We start from the raw sequence: 20,760 nt of genomic DNA, 5'->3' as shown, positions 1-20,760 counted from the left end.
AAATAACAAGTTGACTGTAATATGCATATCTGCAAAACCCCATGCAAAATCACTCTGTAAGGGAAGAAGTCGAGTTCGTAATGTATTTCCGGGTAATAGGTTGAAGTTGAAATGATGAGGTCACGGTGTCCTTTCCAACCCAACACACGTGTGTATTGGAGGCTGGTCATTTGGTAAGGGACAGCAGAGAAGTAGACTTGGAAGCTGTCGGAATCAAACTACAAACATGTTGAAGTCAATTTCTCGTGCAGTGAGCATCGCTTCACGGCTCACAAACAAGACAGCAACAGCGTCTTCCACACGTACGGTTGAACCGATGGTCAGGTCTGCATTATGTTTGCCGAACTCGGCACCTATCCGGCCTTACACTCGCTCTATCTGGATGATGTGCAATAATGGAGCTGCATCTGGGTACAGGCCAAAACTCTTCTCGTCCAAAGGGGCTCTTCCATCATCATCATGTGGATGTGGAGGGCTTCATACGGAAGGTAACTTGATTGTCATCATATAACTTCCAAACAGAAAGGAGACGATGAGCTGAGCTGAAGATACTCGCCTAGCAAGCTAATTAACTTGCTAGCTAGTTAAGCTGTCAAAATGTTAAAGTTGGTCTGTTCATTAAGGCGAGGCAAAAAAACGGAGCGGGTTAGTAATGATGATATGTCAACACCTTGCAGATCGAGAAGAACGTACGTTAGTGCTACTTTCAACTAACGTTATCTGTGTACTAACTTTAATGTGATTTGATTTGCTTAGTGGCTTTGATCAGTGCCATCCTCATGCTGTCCCACATTACTTCAGTTGGTTTATGGATGTCGAGATTCACTGTATTCAAAAACTTGAAACCGCTCTGGGATGATGAAAGCATTTGAAATGGGTCGTATTCTTGGTCAAACGCATCCACACATAGCTTAAAATGCAGACCCTCGTGGAGGCATACGACTAGGTAACGTTAGCTATAAGCTGTATTGGCACCATAACGCCAACATGCGACCTTGAGTGACGAATAACGTAATCACTGAAACGAAGCATTCAAGCATTTCTGAAGATTCATGAAGAAAGCAGACCCCTTGTGTTAACTCGGATCCTGTATTATTTGTATTAGTGCAGTTTTGATGCGAAATATTTTACCAGGCAAGTTTTAAAGCCTTGTACCAGTTGCAGATAACTTCGCTGTATTCATACAGAGGTCAGACAGAAACAACCATCTTAAAATTGTTTGTCTTTTTGTGTAATTTAAATAACTATTGTATAACAAAATGATTGTTTCAGGTGACAAAGCCTTTGGAGAGTTTCTTAATGATGAAATAAAAGAGGAGAAGAAAATTCAGAAAAACAAGACACTTCCCAAAATGTCTGGGGGATGGGAGCTGGAATTAAATGGCACAGAGGCTAAACTTATTAAATCCCTTTCCGGAGAGAAGTAAGTTCTAGGAATCAAGGTTATGTTTTCTACAGTTTGAATGCCTTGGCTGCTCTGATTCTTTGTCCAGCTGCTCTACTTAGTTCAGCCTGTCATTCTGTCCTCCTTTCTTTCAGAGTGACTGTTACTTTCAACGTGAACAACAGCATCCCCCCCAATGTGGAGGACGAGCCAGAACAAGGACAGAAATCTGCAGAGAATGAGGTAAGTCAAAATCCATTGTAATCACCTTGGCCCTGTCTCACACACACACACACACACACACACCACAATTGCGTATGATTTTTTAAAATGTTGGTTCCTTTTTTGTCGTTTTTTTAAAATTATTTTTATTTTTTACAGCCTGAAATTGTATCAACACCCAACTTTGTTGTCGAGGTGACAAAATCGGCAGCAAAGCAAGCCTTGGTGTTCGACTGTCACTTCCCTGAGGACGAGGCAAGTCAGACAGTTTTAAAATGCATGCTTCCCTGTGTCCTGCCTTTTGTCTATGCAAATTATATGAAACTGGTTTGTTCTAGTGAACTACACTGAACTGAGAAGTTCTCTGCTTGCCCAACAGGTTGCCCATGGAGAAGGCGAAGAGGAGAGCGATATTTTTACCATCCGTGAAGTTAGCTTTCAGCCAGCAGGGGACACAGACTGGAAAGAAACCAGCTACACACTTAACACAGACTCTTTGGACTGGGTAAGAAACTACATCCTGTCTCACAGTTCCTGTTGTTAAACATTCAGAGCAGTCATGTCCAACAGTTTTTGTGGTCTGTGTAGCATACATTTGCACTCCCTCACACCAGTAATTGATCAGTGTCATCACTGGAATTGCATGTGTTCAGTGCAAGATAAAAAAAAAAAAATGAATGCAACAACATCCGTCCCTCACAGCTAAATACTCTGGGTTGTGCTATTTAAATCTAAGAGTTGTGCCTGTTTGGAACTCTGTAGGCCCTGTACGACCATCTGATGGATTTCCTGGCTGACCGTGGTGTTGACAACACCTTTGCTGATGAGCTGACGGAATTAAGCACTGCCCTGGAGCACAAGGAGTACATCACCTTCCTGGAGGAACTCGATGGCTTTGTAAAGTGCAACTAATGTAAAAAAAAGGGTTCCATACGTTACCCCAGTGTAAAGCTACCCTCCCCAACTAATTATTATGTAAAAGAGAGACATAATGTTATTTTTTATTATTGTTGATGTTATTAAATGTGTGCCCTTATTCTCGGAAGTACTCTTTTTGACAAGCCTCTTTTTCAGTTAACCAGTTTTAGCACATATTATAAATAAAAAAAACATTCAATGTTTTTCAAACAACTGGATTGACTAGAGTAACGAGAAAAAGTAGGCCGACAGAAACATCCTGCACATCTTAAATTACTTTTTTTCAGATTGAGGCGTGTTTTTCTTTCCTGCCAGCAGGACGATAGCGCTTCTGTTGTGGACGCAAGAAGGACCACAATATAATAATGCGCGATAATCTTAACTTTGTCATTCATTGATTTGTTTTCTCGTTGACATCTGAGAGGCAGTTTGGGAGTCAGTGATATTAAGTTACGTTTGAATTCATCCACTTGACATGGAAATGTATGAGTTTTGAAGTGGCTTTCACATGAAATGTAAATCAGAGTCTGTTTTGGCAAATCCAAAGGTACTGTTTGTGAACTGCCTTTAGAGTAGTCATCCACTGCGAGGCAACAATTTCAATGGTGAATCAGGTTTATATAATGTATAGCTTTGGCTTCCTTAATTTGGATAACATTTAGATTGCTGGCTGTTATTTTATAGCTTAAGTAAGGGGATTGTCTTGTTTTGTGGAAAGAAAGTGTTTTACTGTTAGCCTTTAACATGAAATCATTGGATGTTAACCTATGGACTCTTTGGGAAGCCTATGTGTTGCATTCTTTCTTCCATTACAAGATGAAAAACAACAATTGTATGTTTACAAGAACTTGTGTGACACATGATTCCAAAGTCTGTGAGTATTGTATTGACTACTCAGTCACACAAGCAGCAAAGCTCTGCTGGTTGGGTTATGTCTTAAATTATTGAATTAAATTGATTATCAGTGATTTAAATAAAAAGGAAAATGCAACCTACCCATGGTTCTCATGAAGCAGCAAACCATTAGTTTAAATGGGTGTTTTGTCAAACACTACGGTCAAATAGCCTAGGTCAAATAGAACTCTTCAGGGGTGAGTGAAATTCAGGCCCTAATGAGAATATTTACTCCCTTTGGCCACTAGGTGGTAGTCTGACTTAATTTGCTAACCTCCTGGAATAACTAGCGTTTTCATTCATTTGATTTTAATCAAAGTATTATCTATTAACCGTGAAGTTCTCTATGAGCGACCATGAGAATCCACGTGTTGCTGTCACTGCGGTGTGGGATTCAGGTTGACAGACTTTGGTATGACTGACCTAGGGTGAAAACATGGTAGGCAGTCATTTAGCACAGGCATAGGGATTCCTCTTTTAGTACAACTTTTGGATGTTTACCTCCATCAAGGAGGTTATGCGATCGGGTCCGTTAATTTATTTATTTGTCCGTCGGTTTGTCTGTCTGTCTGTCTTTGGACAAGATTTCTCAGAAACTACTGGGCGGATCTTTCTGGATCCGGATCTTTGTTTTCACACCTAAAGTAACATTTCTCGAAAACCAATGACCGGATTTTAATGAAATTTACAATGAATGTAGACTTTGGGCTATTGTTCAGATGAACGTTTTAGATCTTGCTTTACTATCAACGTCAACCCTTGCTGGAGGTCAGAAATCTCGGATTGCTCTTGTTTTCCCTGCACCGATAGAAACATTTATGGGTTACCAAATTTTGAACATTAACCCCATTGTAACATGACTGCATGACATGTCCTAAAATAAGTGTAGCCAAGGCTACATGTCAAGCAGTTATGCCTACATACTGAAAATGGACAGCAGTCTACGTGTGGGAATAGGCTATTGATGTAGTCAAGCTAATTAGCGTATTTTAAGGGTCATAATCTACCAAAACCACTTTTAATTACAACCATCTCCAATGACAAATACCCTCATCATTACACCAGCGAAGGGGGATCTTAATCATGATTCGGAAATAACCTACAGTTGGGACGGGCTACCTAAAATCACCTGATAAGTTTTATCTGCAGACCACTAATTGGAATACGATTTTGATATCTTAAATATTCTGAAACGCCATAGTGTTAATTTAAAAGAACTCCCGTTAACCCACATTAAATAGCCTAATGTCTGAAAACAAGATAATCGGCAGTCCATGATGGCATTGAAATGTGTTGTACGGTGCCATAGGTGGCAGTCTTTCTACTGTATGTGGTCAGTCACATGAGGTCGTGTGAAGTTCCCAGCTGATCAATAGCAACTTCCCACCGACTATTGTAGGTAGCCTACATTAGGACTAACAGCTCAACTGGGAGGAGTGAGGCCAGTCTCTTAGTCCATTAGTTGCAATGGCCAAAGTGGGCACAATGTCTCCGAAGTTTTCTGAGCACTCAAAGGAAAACCCACTACCTGACTCGGAATCGGATTCTGATCCTGAAGACGACCCCTTAGCAAATGTTGGAATTGGACCGAACTTTGGATCGGTTTTGCGCTCACAAGTTATTCACAGCGGACACTTTATGGTGTCCTCTCCCCACAGTGATGCCACTCTACGCAGAAGGAAAAGTGGCGCAACCGACTTCGACACTGTAAACAAGACTTGGTGTCAGACTTACAAATTTGGTCCATTCAATTCTGGGAGCCTTAGCATCGACCCAACGCTCACACGATTGTTTGAATGCATGACATTGGCATACAGGTAACTCGCTGATGTTATTTTAAACACGTATGGCAGATCCACTAAAGACCTAGGGCCTACTTGAATATTGTAATGAGTTGTTTCACCTCTCACAGGATTGCCAACGGTCACGCTTTTGACGTGAGACACACGCTTTTATGTCCTGTGTCATGCTAGCATAAAAAAAACCACTATTGACTTAAAAGCATTTCATGCCAAAAATACAACTTTTTTGATTAATCTCACCAATTCTCATCCCAATCAGCCTTAACAACTGACAACTACGCAACTATGCTCTCAATTATGTTATTGTCAAAACTGTTGACTTATGTTTACATATGGTAGCCTAATTACAAAAAAGATAGTTATCTAGCCTCCGACTTATGGAGGTATGCTTATGACATGCTATAGGACAGTCTACACAAATAGTAACAAAGTGTTCAAAGTTAGCAATTGGGAACATGTAAATGGGGACGTATATCACATATATTCATATTGACTTGTCATATCTTTGAAATCTGATGTTGTAATGCTAAGTGATATGAGTTACTGATATCAGCATGACATTGCCTTTAAATATGTTCAAAGCAAAAAAGAATACACATAGGAAGTAATCTGGACTTTGGATAGAATTGGCACTGTGGCAGTCAGAGGAGGGTTACAGAGTAACTGAGCCAGGATAAGAAAACACATTTTCCCCAAAGGCCCCCTACCCTCTCTTAAGAGATCATTCCATTTTGCAACAGATGACACCATCGTTTTTGTAGTGTCTCACCCCTATCCTATTTTCTCTTTAACAGACATTAATATCTGTTACTACAAGTTCATATTACCTTCCTTCTCATTGTTTTCCAGGTTAATTTGTGTCATGCAATATACAAGCTTAGTGCACCGTAAAATGTGCTTGCCAGGAATAATAATATGTCAATGCAAGCAGTTAAGGCTGTTTATATTCATATTGAGTGACAGAACTTGGTGCGATGTGAAATCGGATCTGTATGTCGTGTTTTGTGTCAATTGGTCAGACATTAGAGAAACTGATCTGAATTTCCAGCAACTCACATATGTGTACAAAAGGTCCATATTTTGGGGGTTATCATTTTGCCCCAGAAATTCAGCGTCATGTAGCTGAAATGACACACAGAGATGTGAATTTGATCATAATAATAACAACCATATTCCTTCTTGCACTGTGTTTGTATTGCAGGTATACACATACAAATACATCCATACATGCATACTCCAACAGATAACTATTCATTCTCAAATAGGTACCTGCATGAAGCCATTTTACTTGCATTTATTAAATAGAAGCTTAGAAAAGATTGCAACTATTTCACTTTTCACTGTCCTGACTGAACTGTTCCATGTGCACCAATCAGTCAGTTGGATGATGAATAAACAAGCTCACCCTGGCCAATGAAGCAAAGGCTCCCTTTATTTAATCTACCCTGTAATGTGCTGCCTTTGCTCTTTTGGGTGAGGACAGAAGTGTTTTTTCTTTCTGTTGTTTTGGCCATTTACGCATGTAACCTCTGAAAAATGATTCACTCGGCTTCTTAGCAACCAAGGGAAGACATGTCAGTTTTCTTGTTGTTTGTTCATCATTTGACACTGTAAATGCATCTCAGCTGTAACCTAATGAGCAGGCTTTTAGTAGGTTGATTAATGGATATCCCATCAATTAACTTAACAGTACGTGACAAACTGATATATTCCATGCCATACTTCATAGGATGTTTGCACCTAGACTATACTGGTAATTAGATTGGCAAGATGGTATCTTTATGACCTGGTCTCTCCCTTTTTTTAGCACTTCAACAATTTGTCGATCTGCTGTGCAGTTCGTTTCTTGTAACTTTGGGATTTGCCTGTTTTCCCTCATCTTTTGCTGATTAACCCTGACCAATTCGGGACCTCATACTGTATAAATGTGAACTTTGCCCCATTTTGTAATCACCGAGATATTTATTATGCAATTGTCTGTTCTTGTTTGTCTTAGCGGAAAGATCGCTTCTCCGAAATGGAAGTCTTTCAAAGGTCTTAGGTTGTTGTGGTGGGACAAGATTCGTCTGAACAATGGGATCTGGAGAGCCTGGTTCATCCAGTGTGAGTGTGGGCCCTCTTACGCACTCCCTGCAAGGGGCTTGCCTCCCATGCTATACTGTACTTTGCCTGATAACCAACAAGTAAAGCATTCTCTTATAGAGACTGACAGGAGACAGGTGCTCAATAAAAGCACAAGTTGTAAATGAAAACGAATGTTAAGGGGTTGTTGAAAGAAAGATTACAATCTGAATGAAAAACAAAATTGAATTGATAATTGACATGAATTTAGTATTTTGTCGAGTTTTTGAGTTGAATCAGATCAGAGGTTATGCTGCTGGGCCACTCTGCTCATGAGTTGAGAGCCATCAGGTGGGGTTTTAATGCTTGTGAATGATCCTTTAGATGTAGAGAAAAGGAAGAACCCAGTGTGTGGTTTTGTCACTCCGCTGGAAGGCTTAGAGGCAGACACCCATCGCAAACCTGAGGTGAGGTCTGTCATTTCTCTGCCCCTGAAATAATATGTCATAACCCCAGCAGTCCCTGTGTTACACTGTTGCGTCACACTCCTGGGCTAACGTCCAAGCGCTTTTCAGCAGAAATCATAGACCGAGCCTGTGAATGAATGACAAACCACACAATAACAAGTCTAATGTATGTAAATGAAGCAATTCATCAGGATTGCTTAGACAAAAAAAGAATATGCTAGTGGCCATTTTGATGTACATTAATGGCCCAATGCATGATGCATGTTGTCTGTTTTGCCTGACACAAACTGAACATCCTTCCTGCTTTGGATTTCTAGGCAATTGTTTTGGAGGGAAACTACTGGAAACGTAGGATTGAGGTAGTAATCAAGGAGTACCACAAGTGGAGGATCTATTACAAGAAGAGGGTGAGCTCATTGATTGAATTACCATTGACAGTGCCATTATGGTTGTCCAGTATAATGTCTGATTTTAACTGGTCAGTTCTTGAATGCACATTTTTTTTAATGCTTTACAGTTACACTTTGATACACATGTAATTATATTTCAACTCAGATTTAGCGTTGCATAGTACACTCATTAAGTCTAATTCTTTTTCTATTCTAGCTGCAGAAAAACAAAGATGGACTTCTGTCAATGCTGCCAAAGGTAAGATATCAGCAAAGTGAGTAACAACACCCATTGCACTGACTAGTTATCAAGATGATGCAGAGTTCGCTCACTATGACATTCACGGTGACCCTCACTAGTCTCGTTCAGGACCTTATTTAAGGTCAGAGGTCACTGGCTCTTTCAGGTGTCTGTGTTTCCTTCACACATCTTACTCTCCTATCTGTCCGTAGGCGTTTAGTCGAATCAGCAGCCTGTCCTGCCAATTTAAATCACCCCGTGTCAGAATTACGGCGCTGTGGAGAAGCCCCACGTCCCCGTGGTCTTGTATTTGCTTTTGTAGGTTAGGAGCTCAGTTCATGTTTGCTGAGGTCTGCTGGTTGTCTATTAATAGGGTTCACTCAGACTTTGTTTTTTGTGCTCTCACAGTGACAAAAAAAAAGATGAAAAGAGAAGAATTATAAACATTTGCACAAGAACCTGCGTCACTACGTCCGAGTAAACGACTCATTTTATCTCCCCTCTGTCAGCAGCCCTAATCTTCCCCCCTCCTTTCTGCCTCGAACTAATGTCACTTTAATCAAATCTGACCCAATTCTGCTCACCTGCATTGTTCGGGCAGCATACAAACATATTGGTCTGTACTTCTGTGTGGATGTAAATAATTTTTAAGCAGATTTTCGCAAAACAGCACATCATCCACTGTGTGTTGGTGCATGTGTGTGTTTGTGTGTTCCTACACATGGTTGTGTGAGAAAGTGTTCTGGGGAAAATCTTTATTGAATGACGTATTTGCAGGCTGTCAGACTTAACTCCCTTCACGTGCATCCTTTCCCATTCAGTCTGAATGAGAAACCCCCTCTGAGGTTCTGCATGTGTCCAGCAATGAGGAAGCCATATGACCTCAGTGAGGGTTTCACTGCACCTCATTTTAGCTGGGACCATGTGCAGTGACAATACAAGTTAAATAAATAGCACAATAAAAACATTTCACTCTGGAAATGTATCCAATCAAGTGGGCTAAACAGTCAGCATGTTATTAGCAAACTAAGCAGTAATAATAATAATGTATAAATATATTTTGTTAAATTATTATTATATATTACTACCACTACTACTACTATTATTATTATTATTATTATTACTATTATTATAAGCCTAACTCTGTGTGTTGTATGTGTGTGTATCTCTGTACACCGATCTCCTAATGCAGTGTTGCCTCACATCTTTAACTGTAGACTTTACTCTAGGAAAGGTGCATCAGGGGTGACTAACGCTTGACAGGAGCACACAAATGGGAGCACTTACTAGCGGCATGACGGGCAACTCCTGTTGTTTGCCTCTCCTGACACCCCCCCTCCCCCCTCCCCTCCCACTGGAAGGGAATACATCCGACTTAGAGAGCTTTGGACCAGGCGTAGCTGCACAGATGGGCTAGCCACAAGCACAATTATCCCTCTCTGTTTTACACTACTGTGTATGTGCCATGTGTGTATTTTCATCCATTTATGTTGAGATTTAATTTATCAAAAGCATATTCACAGATATTTTTGTCAAGAAGGTTGACAGGCTGTTCTTTTGCCTCAAATGTTAATGAATTCTAAGTGGAAGTATTTGTTTTTTACAGATATGAGAAGTAGAACTGTACAGGTAGTTTAGCCAAAGAAAGTATAGAGGATAGATCAAAATAAGTGATGGAGTTAGTGGAACTGAAGTAACTTAAAGACAATTTGTCATGGCTTGTTTGTTGATGCTGAGGGTCACCCAGACTTTTGCTGAATTTTACACAAAATTTGGTTTATGAAAGTGTGTTTTTAGTTTTCCACTACAGACACATTGCAGTCAATGCAAAATAAAGAATAGTTAAGAGTGATTTTTTTACTGCAGGACAATTTGTTTGTTGTGTGGGTGCAATGCCTCTATCTACCTGAGGGGGGCAGTAAGGCTTCCTGCATGTCCACACGTGAGGAAGAGTTGAATCAGGTCAGGGACAAAAGGCTGCTGCCTGCATTGAAATGGAGAATCGCAAAAATAAAAAAGAACCAAATCACGAAAAAAAGAAATGAAGTGATTCTGGGATGGGGGTTCCTGTAGTTCACATGTTTCTGTTTAACTGCCTGTGACACACATGCATATGCACATAGGGACACACACACTCCTTCTTCCGCCCACCTTCCTCCCCCCCCGCCTCTGGCAAACCCAGCAGACCCATACTATAATTTCTTTCCTTTTGTCAAAGAGAGCAGCTAAAGAGAAATAAAAGAAGGAGGATTGGCTTTGGCTGAGACGTAATCATAAGCACGTCCACGCCTGCCTCTGGGCATCCCTATATATGTGGGCGCTAGTTTGGGCATCACTCTTCATGATTAGTGGGTAAGGTGAGACACAGCCTTCTAGCGACTCAAAAATAAGACCGTTGTCTATCACCGTTTTTTTCCAGAATTGTAAGTACTTGTAAGGACTATTTTTTTAATGCAACTCCGATTCGCTTCAAACGTTTTTGTAAAGATTTTATTTATTTCTCAGTTAAATGCTGTTACTGGTAGTAGTACATGTTACATGTTTTCTGTGACTGTATACCTGTATAGCTGAAGGATCAATGTGCATTTATGTTTTATAGTTGCTTCCTATGCTATTCTATAGGTAATCTAGGGAAAGTTTTTAATTGAAATGGAGTGTAGTTTTTGAATTGAACAGGAAGTCCAGTCTGGCTCTGTTGGAAGCGATGCCTGTCTTTATATCTCTAGTCAGTATGTGTGGCAGGGCCCTCTTACGGATGGTTGTTGACATTTTAACCCATCTCTACTGTTCTGCTTTCTCTGTTGTGTCTGGACCATTGATAGACAGTGAGACATTTACTGGAAATCTGAGGAGCTGTTTGCTGCAAATAGCAACCGTAGTGCTAATAAAAATGACATGTCTACTTTCTTTTTTTATCATGGACTACCTCCGCTCTCTTTGCTTTCTGTTGTTGTTTTGTGGCCGAGCCTAATTTATTATAGCTCTATGTAAGCAGTAGTAATACGCTGTATTTACCTCTATCGGTCTGGGTTTGCTCTGATTTAAGAAACCAAGAGATGTTCCACTCCTCCTCTGTCTAGTCCCTCATCCATTCTTGAGGTTCCATCCCTTTGAGCATCCCTCCCTTGATCCCTCTCTCCAGGGATCCATTGGGCGGGCGGGTCTGGAGAAATGGTCCAATCAGATGTACCAGGAGCCTGACCCGCTGGCGGAGCTGGACTGCTTCCTGTCTGACATCTCGGACACACTGTTCACCATGACCCAGAAGCCCAGCTCCTGGGGGGACGAGCGCCACAGCGGTAAGTGGGCCCCAGGGGCTCCCCCGGGGCCCTGCCCTGTGTAGTCTGACTGTATAGCCTTGCATTGGCTTACTCACTTCAGTTCAGTAGTGTCCCCTTATATTTCTCATCATATTTCTTCGGCTGTCCAAACCCTTGTCCACTTCTTAGGTTCACTGGGTTCAGTTGGTGGACTTGTGTCCTCTGGGGCTCAAGGAAGTCGGCTTTTGTCCAAAAACCCAGTAAAATGCAGTGGGCTCAAGTCTTCTTGTGTGCAATAACCCAGTCAAATACAGTTGCATGGGTTAAGCTTAGTCCTCATCCTATTCATCTTTGCATCATCTGAGCTAGGAGGGACACATCATAACAAATAAGGAACTTAAGATGAAAGAAAGACTTAGAGAGACACAGTTCACACACACACTCACACACACACACACACACACACTCACACACACACACATGCACAAAGACAATTGGAGCTGATTTAGGCAGTCACTCACAGAGAGAGGGTTGGACACACTCGTGCACACACGCACACATAAACCACAGATATAACACTGTTGTTTTTGTCATGACCCTTGCATTCTCTTTAGCTTACACCAGTAATGCAGACATGATCCAGCCAGGACTGACGCCACTGCAGCCCAGCTTGGACGACTTCATGGACATTCCAGGTAGGTCTGTTCAGCACTAGGGATGCCGCAGTACGGTTATTCTCAACACGGTTAATCTCGGTAAAAAATTGTAATGATGAATTACATTGTTACAACTTTGAAGTCAATGCGTGAAAAAACGTTTAAAATGGGTCCGTGAAAAAAGTCTGTCAGTGTGAATACAGGCTTACTTAAGTTCTCTAAACATACGTAGATCCTATTCTGTACAATTCTATACTTACTCCCTTTTGCACTCAGAATGTCACTAGGGGACATTGCCATATGTGTGTCCGTTTTTCCCCCTGCTAAGTGTGTGACAAGTTGTGCTATGTGAATGAGTGTGACTGTGCGTAGGTCACATATTAAGGGTGTTAGAGGACTGTGCGGCCCATGAATTGTTAAAATACAAAATAATCACGATAACCATGAAACGGTGGTTATTCTGTCAGAATTAACCGTGCCACCTAATTTCAAACCACGGCATCCTTACTCAGCACTGAGTCCTGCGACCAGTGAGTTGGCGTTTGTGGGGCATGTGTGGTCAGGGACTTAGACTTTAAAGCTGCAGTACACAATATTGCTCCCGGTTTGTTGGAAGATCCAATCAGTCAATTGTACCAATCATTTTTTGACTCACTTGAAGTCCTATTCATTCATTATGTCTTTCTTAAAACTTAAACTGTAATGTTTTTGCTATTTACAGTCGTGATCCTGACATTAATGGCAGGTGACAAGTGACCTTCTTTAAAACAACTGTATGAACTGTTATTGCTTTGATTCAGTGTTCATTTCAGAGACAACACATTTCTGGTATGAATTCAAAGTCAAACTGCTTCATTTATGCAGTATTAAACAGTACAATGTATGTATCTCTCTCTCTTGCTCTGTGTGTGTGTGTGTGTGTGTGTGTGTGTGTGTGTGTGTGTGTGTGTGTGTGTGTGTGTGTGTGTGTGTGTGTGTGTGTGTGTGTGTGTGTGTGTGTGTGCGTGCGCGTGTGTGGGGCACCCAAGGGTGAATCAGAGGTCGGTCCGTGGGTTGGGTAGCTGAAATGTGGAAGTGTAGAGGTGGAAGGGGATGTGCTGAAGTGCTGCATGTGCCTCCACATCTAGGGAGGGGTGCACACGCTGAGGGAAACCCTGGAGGGTCACGGCAGGGTCACATCTAGGGAGGGATGCACACGCTGAGGGAAACCCTGAAGGGTCATGGCAGGGTCACGGTCATCCCCTCGCACAGAGGTTGCAAAACCACTCACAGATCAGTCTGGCTGTTTTCTGATATAAATCTGGGGGTAAATGTAATAGTCCTCAAAGACATTATGTTCTTTCCTGGCTCCTAGTACAGTGTCCACTCCACTTGTTAAGGTTGTAGCCTGAATGGACACTGTTGTCTGAATTAATAAGTAACATTTATCACTGTCTGCAGGTGTACGTAATATATCTTGAAATTACGAATATATCTTGAAATTAATTGAATACCGTAACACAGTGTAATCTTAAAGCGGGACTAAGGAGTTTTGATTAAAAACTAGCGAGCTGACTACCCAAATGGAATGGGGAAATCTTGCAAAGGCCAGCAACAGCTAATTTGGCACTGATTAAATCTCTTTTGGCAATAAAGCTAGCATGACAGGAATGACAGGTGTTTTTATCTCTCCCTCCTATGACCATATACCATCAAAATGAGTTTGAGAGTGATACCAGACCTAATTGCTAATAAAAATATATATCAAAAACTAACAAATCGCTGCATAGTTGCTTTAAGTTCAAAGTCAGTGAAACTGCTGAACAGTGAAAAAATGTTCCTCTTTTTTAGTTTTCTCCTACAAAGCATGAACCACTTACAGACTTTTTACACTTTGTTTGGAACAAACAGCAATGTGTATTGATTGGGGACATCTTTTCTCATTGAGAAAATGAAATGAATGGCCTCTCCTTTCAACCTCCCTCTCCTTCAAAGAGACTAAGTGCTGTGGGCCGCCAGCTGTGCTGTGTGCATGGGACTAAATGCACCACTCCAAATCCATATTTGTGTTGGACGAATTATGCAATTTGAGTACTGATTTTTCTCTGTATTTTTTCGCCTTGTCATGAATTTAGGAAGTAAAGTTAAGGCCCTGCCTTGGGAGTAAAAGAACATGAGAAGAATCCTAAATTCAAGTTGTTGTTGTTAGGATGCTGGTTATTAGTTTTCACCCTAATTGAGTCAATGTGTCTTTCCCCACAGACATCTTCAGCAGCTACCGGGGCCAGGCTCTGGACCAGGTGTGCTATGCTGACTATGGGTATTTTGAGAGCTCCGCCAGTGGTCCGTTCCCTGGCGCCGCTACCCCTGCCGCGGGCACCTCCTTGATGCACGCCGACTCATCTCAGCTCTCTCAGGTATGACAGGTTAGCACCACAAGGAGGCCAAGGCCACACCAGTCAGTGACTGTTTCACTGACTAAACGGAAATTGTTATCATCTTTGATGAAGCTGAACAAATGATTACCATTGACAAACAGTGTATTATACCCATGTCCAATGTATGTTATATCATTTTAGAAGTATATAAAACAAAGTCCTTGTTTGAAATGACAGTTCAGTATGTTGGATGAACAATTAATATCGCCATGGAGATGTCACATTATGTAAATGTTGTTATGAAACATACTTAACTATTAATGTTATTTATTTTACATAGATACTTTTTTTCAACATATTCATTCATCATTAGTTTTTGGATCAATGAATTAGGAAATTAAATAACCATTCATTTTCTCAGAATGCCCTCAGTGTTGTCATCTGTGCATATTTCTTTCTAGCCTAGTCTTTCATCCGAGAGTCTGTCCGCACCTTCATCATCTGACACCATTCCAGGCTCCCATTACCACAGACAGCCTGTAACCTCCAACATGACCTTTGACCCCACAAATATGGCCTGTGACCCCAAGTTCAAAGGTCACCAGAAATACAGCCCCCAGAGCGAGTGTGGCGCCACTGGCCTCGTCCCCGAGGTGTCACTGTACCGGCAGGCCGCTTACATCACTCCCGCCATCACCATGGCGTCCTCCTCCTCCGAAGTGCCCCCAGTCATCACCCAGGAGAGCCCCTACCTCTACCCGGGGCCCTGCCACAAATACAGCACCAGCACCATGGGCAGCAGCACCATGGGCACCTCCACCGTCATCACCCACACCGGCTCCACCATCAGCCTGCTGGGCCAGGAGCCGCGCCTCCACGACTGCCCCGGCATGGCCGGCCACAGCAGCAGTGGCTTCCCCCCGGCTGCCTGCGCCCTCCAGGGCTACCCGCCGTGCACCATCGCCGCCGCTCCCCCGCACTCTTCCCTGCCCTGCCCCAGCCTCTCACACTTCTTCTCAGTGCCCCAGCAGCCCTCGGTGCCCGCCAACCGGGGGAAACACAAGCGGAAGTCCGAGGGCACCCGTGGGGCTGGCTCTGTGGCCACTGCCCCGATTCTGCCACAGCACACCAGCTGCCTGGCCAAGCTGCTGTCTGCAAGCACTCAAGAGCGTATGTGGGCCTTCTTCATTTGGGGTTTTCTGTTTGGATAGCTTCAGTCTGGGTTCACATGTTATCACATGTTGGTTAAATGTTACTAATGCGTGACACTGATTTCAGATCAGATCAGAAGTGATAGAAAATAATGAGTAATAATTCTGCATTTGTTTTCTTCAGGGAAGCCTTCATTGTCATTTGATGCACCTCTCCACGGTCCAAAAGGCCCCAGAACAACGTCTCCTATTTCACTGCCTGTAAGCACTGCACTTTTATAGCAATAGAGGATGTTGAAATGCTCAGGGGGGGGAAACATGTTTTCATATCTGTGTGCATTTTCCATCTCGTCTTGAGCAGGCTAGCAGCGGTTTGCCCAGCGGTCCCCAGATGCAGATGGGCAGCCCATGGTCCTCCTCAGGGGCCTCCCTCTCCCACTGCCAGATGGCTTCACGGGGAAACCAGGGGGTCCAGGCTGGAGCCTCCCAGGGGTCGGCTGTGTCCGCTCTGCTCACCCAGGGACCAGCGCTCCTCATCCCAAAGACAGAGAGGCTCTCTCCTGTTAAGATTGTTGGCACAGAAGGAAGACGTTTAACAAGTACAGAAAAAATATGAAATTCATAAAAATGTGAAGATTAGAATGAACTAAATCATTTCAAAGGCACACTGTGTCTATAATAAAATAATAAAAATGCCATATTTCATGCAATGTTTTGGTTGGAATAGATGCTCTCGAGTAATTAAGGCAATCAGGGTGGAATGTGAAATGTTGTCTCTTCTGTGTGTGTGTCAGTGAGTTTCCCTGGGAGCTCCGGCCACACATCTCCCACGCACCATCTAGAGATGGGGTCCAACCCAGAGTCACCACACTCCTTTCCAGGACACGCCAAGACAGAGCCCAACAGGGTAAACCCACTTTAAATGCTCTACTCCTCCTGTTTATCTGGCATATCAATCAACACACCACTTTTCCAAACAATCAATTAGATGAAGTAACTTGTCTTTTTACTTTCTTGACTGAAGTGCCTGTATTTCTTCACACATGTTATCTTGTGGCTAGTGTCCATATATGTGACTGACAGTAAACTGATGACAATCGTTTTACAGACGGAAACCAGGAGGATAACTCACATCTCGGCTGAGCAGAAAAGACGATTTAACATCAAGCTGGGATTTGACACATTAAACAACCTTGTGACCAGCCTGAGCTCTCAGCCCAGTATAAAGGTACGAGTGAGGCCATATTCAGCCTTTAAAGGTGCAACAGGTGTGGTAAAATGATTAATTTCCCAACAGAATGGGAGACAAGTGCTATAGTATATGTTCCGAACACGCTGAGCATCTAGAAATTTCTTTTTTTTCTAAACTTCTTTTTCTTAGTTGTCAGTTAATCTAAAAGGGTGGTTTGTACCTGTCAGTTCTTGTATTTGTCACCTCTAGCTTGTCAGTAAGGAGACAAGCTGCCAGTGTGTTCGAGGATACACTTTCTTTTTCTCTTTTTTCAGGGCTACAACTGAACCATCAGAAAGTGTTTAGCCTTTAAGAGGGTGGTATTTAACTCACTACTAGCTATATTTTATAACTTATAGGCATTCACAGTGTGTATATCCATCACTTGAGTACAGTCCTTGAGCCATTGAAAGATTTGACGTAGTCGGCAGTGCAGGAGCGGCATGTTGTCAGTCCTTATCAGAAGTGCACTAAGGTTAAGTAATGTTTGTTTACTGCTCCCCAGATCAGCAAGGCCACCACACTGCACAAGACAGCCGAGTACATCAGTAAGATGCAGCAGGAGCGAGCCCAGCTGCAGGAGGAGGCGCAACGGCTCCGAGAGGAGGTCATGGCGCTCAACTCGGCCATCAGGTGAGAGCCTTCATCAGAGAGAGAGCTTACCTAACGGGCTCAACACTCTCCATAGAGATTTAGCACAGGCCATCATGTGAGAGCCTTTATCAGAGAGAACTTACCTCACGGACTCAACACTCTTTATAGGGATTAAGCACAGTTCAAAGTTCGATTCATTGAGGTATTTGCAAGTCAACTATTGAATGAGTAAAGGTAAAGCTGTTGATTAAAAACATTGATTGCCTGTGTTGAAACAGTGTTTGTTGTGTCCTAATTTCAAATCCACTTCCTGTTTGTGTGTAGCTAAACCTTGTATGAATTGTATTTACTGACTAATGTGTTTCAGTGTGTTAAAATATATGGATAAAAGGGTAACATGACCTTCTTGGATGTGCTGTATGGACACTCTTAGCGGTTATTTCTGTGTAGAGGTTATTTCCTCGACCCGTATAGTTTTCGCTATGTATTCGTTTATTCAATTCAATTATAAGTTTTGTGTATTTCTGACTGTCAGAATAGAATCAGTGTGTAAAGGTAGGTGTTTGTGTGTCCTAGAGCCGAGTGTGTGTGCATACAGAATGACTAGGGATGTGTGTGTGGTCTTGTGTCTCTCTGCAGTGTGTGCCAGCAGCAGCTCCCTGCCACCGGGGTGCCCATCACCCCCCAGCGCTTCGACCACATGAGGGAGAAGTTCCGCGAGTACGTCAGGGCGCAGACACTGCAGAACTGGAAGTTTTGGATTGTATCCTTTGTTGCTCCATCACTGACATTTTTTTTCGGCTGGTTTCCGCAAGAATTTGCGGGGGAGTGAGTGTGAGTGTGTGTGTGTGTGTGTGTGTGTGTGTGTGTGTGTGTGTGTGTGTGTGTGTGTGTGTGTGTGTGTGCATGTGACTGTGTGTGTGTGTGATAGTGTGTGTGTGTGTGTTTGCGAGTGAGTGACTTTTCAGTCTGGAATGTGTTTCCCTGAACTCTATCCCCATTGCAGTTCAGCATCATCATTGAGCCTCTGTTCGAGTCTTACAACAGCATGGTGTCCACAGCCAGTCTAGAGGAGCTGTGCCGCACCACCCTCTCCTGGCTGGACCAGCACTGCTCCCTACCTGCCCTCAGGCCCAGTGAGTCCCACACACCTTTCACCTTGCCTGGAAGCCTAGCCTAGCGCTGTTTGGAGTGTTGTACTGTACATTTATGTGTCTTAACCTGGAAACTTTGCTGTTAGCATATATCCATATTGACTTTTCTAAATTTGCATTTCTTGCTATTTGTTTTTTGTTTTGTAGTATTTTAGGTCATGCATACAAGGGAGTAGTCATGATGTAACCAGTCAGTTTTTTGCTGGAATTACAGATAGCAAATCCGTGTCGAGTCATACAATGTTTTGACAAAAAAAGAGCCATTATTATGATTATTTTGTTCTGGTCTATGTCTTTAATTGTTTTTGTTTTGTTCTCCTCTCTATCTTATTGGACAGCTGCCCTCAACTCACTCCGCCTTCTCAGCACCTCCACCTCCATCCTAACAGACCCCACCCTGGTGCCTGATCAGGCCAATCAGGCTGTTTGTCAAGCTCACCCCTCCCACAGCTACACCCACTGACTTCTGACCTGGAAACACTTTCAGAGTCAACACTCAGCCAAGGAAAACACACAGTGGTAAAACATTCCTTAAAGACGTGGAAGACTAGTGAGACCCTTGAACTACATATTTGCTGCCGGTTTTTTTGTGAGTGTCTGTCTGTCTGTCTGTCTGTCTGTCTGTCTGTATTTCTGTCTGTCTGTCCTGTCTCTCTCTCTCTCTCTCTCTCTCTCTCTCTCTCTCTCTCTCTCTCTCTCTCTCTGTGTCAGTCTATCTCTCTCTCTCTCTCTCTCTCGTGTGTATGTGTGTGAGTGCCAAGAGAGTTTACAACATGACCAGCAAATATTAATCTGTACTTTCATTGTCTCATATACATTTTTCGCAGTTGTAATGGAATGAAAGAGGCCCTGGTGACTAATGCCATTTCATATCTTGAGATAGTTGTCATATTACCATACTGTTCCACCATATAGATTTTGAATACATTCAGCATATTACACTGTTATCATCTATGCCTACAAACCGAAGGAATGTTCTTAGTATTGTTTGTAACTGTTTTTTAACCCCTTTCTTAAAGACAGTTCTGTTCTAATAAATAATTACAAATATTAAATGTTCTGAGATTTGGTTATTTTACGATAAAATTAAATAATTTAAAATAATATTTTCCTGTATTAGCTTTATGTTTAATGGACGTCAAATGAATTAATAAGGATTATTTTGATGTTTTGTAACTGACACATGAAGGCTAAATATTATATTTATTGTATTTACACCTCAAGTCTTATATAATAAAACTGAAAGGCGGTATTTCTATCTCTTAACTACTGATAGTTTTTCCTCTAAGGTAAATAAACAATCATTTTTGATTCATATGAACAAATACAAAGTTGCTAATCATTGTGACATAATACTGACAATGAACTAAAGTGTTTTGAAGTTTGAGCTCAAGTTTTTGGGTGTTTTTGAGCGCACACACAGAACGGACAGCTAGAGGAGCAATTCAATGGGATTGACAAAAAGTATATCGGATTAGAATCGGACTCTACCTGAATAGTCGCTTCGAATGCATAATCTTTTCTTTTTACAGCATTATCAAATTATAACTGGGAAATTATATTTGAATCGGGAATATTTCAGGAGAATGTTGTCACTCCACCATTCTTTCACATACATACAGTTGAAATGCTAGATATAAACCTTTACTGTGGTACTGATGTAAAGCGTTTAAACAAACGCAGTAGAACCTCCGTGGCAGTAGAGGGTGTTGTTTCTTACTACAGACACAAAGCGATCTTTTATTGACATCGCCGCTGTTTTATGCGCTGTCCAGCACTTCAGCACCAAGCACCGAGACAAGAGCACAACCTGTCTTGAACGGAGCCTTTGATCAAGGGAAGACTGCCCGGACGTCCAACACGAAAAGATATTATAGCCTCCACTCCTGTCTAGGCTACAGAAAGACCCCTTTCTTTAGAGCATTTCAACGTGTGCCAGAGAAAGAGGTAAATATGTCTACACAACCTCGTGGAATCGG

General features: G+C 42.2%; 2 protein-coding genes across 2 annotated transcripts; both read left to right on the top strand.

Annotated features, from left to right (window-relative positions):
• The first annotated feature begins 149 nt into the window (after positions 1–149).
• Positions 150–2,642, top strand: c1qbp (complement component 1, q subcomponent binding protein). The gene is made up of 6 exons (XM_080833954.1): positions 150–488; positions 1,273–1,423; positions 1,540–1,627; positions 1,766–1,861; positions 1,986–2,111; positions 2,369–2,642. Exons 1-6 carry the CDS (start codon positions 227–229, stop codon positions 2,516–2,518), a joined length of 873 nt encoding a protein of 290 aa, XP_080690080.1. The 5' UTR covers positions 150–226; the 3' UTR covers positions 2,519–2,642.
• Positions 2,643–4,885: 2,243 nt separating this feature from the next.
• Positions 4,886–19,244, top strand: mlxipl (MLX interacting protein like; the record flags this gene model as incomplete). The annotated part of the gene is made up of 17 exons (XM_080840040.1): positions 4,886–5,235; positions 7,217–7,323; positions 7,666–7,748; positions 8,066–8,155; positions 8,355–8,396; positions 11,521–11,677; positions 12,253–12,333; positions 14,536–14,690; positions 15,113–15,821; positions 15,987–16,063; positions 16,164–16,401; positions 16,597–16,709; positions 16,911–17,030; positions 17,539–17,666; positions 18,267–18,390; positions 18,634–18,763; positions 19,120–19,244. 17 exons carry the CDS (start codon positions 4,886–4,888, stop codon positions 19,242–19,244), a joined length of 2,829 nt encoding a protein of 942 aa, XP_080696166.1.
• Between the last annotated feature and the right edge of the window lie 1,516 nt (positions 19,245–20,760).

The sequence above is a fragment of the Sprattus sprattus genome (genome assembly GCF_963457725.1).
Source record: "Sprattus sprattus genome assembly, chromosome: 1".
Lineage (NCBI taxonomy): Eukaryota > Metazoa > Chordata > Actinopteri > Clupeiformes > Clupeidae > Sprattus > Sprattus sprattus.
Note: the sequence above shows the minus strand (reverse complement) of the source record. Positions and strands in the feature narration are given on the sequence as shown.

What these genes read in the sequence shown, in the direction of transcription:
- c1qbp (XM_080833954.1), top strand. Translation starts at nt 227, where the DNA reads ATGTTGAAGTCAATTTCTCGTGCAGTGAGCATCGCTTCACGGCTCACA. An exon ending in TGGAGGGCTTCATACGGAAG is followed by an intron (nt 489 to 1,272) that starts GTAACTTGATTG and finishes TGATTGTTTCAG; the next exon opens with GTGACAAAGCCTTTGGAGAG. An exon ending in ACACAGACTCTTTGGACTGG is followed by an intron (nt 2,112 to 2,368) that starts GTAAGAAACTAC and finishes GGAACTCTGTAG; the next exon opens with GCCCTGTACGACCATCTGAT.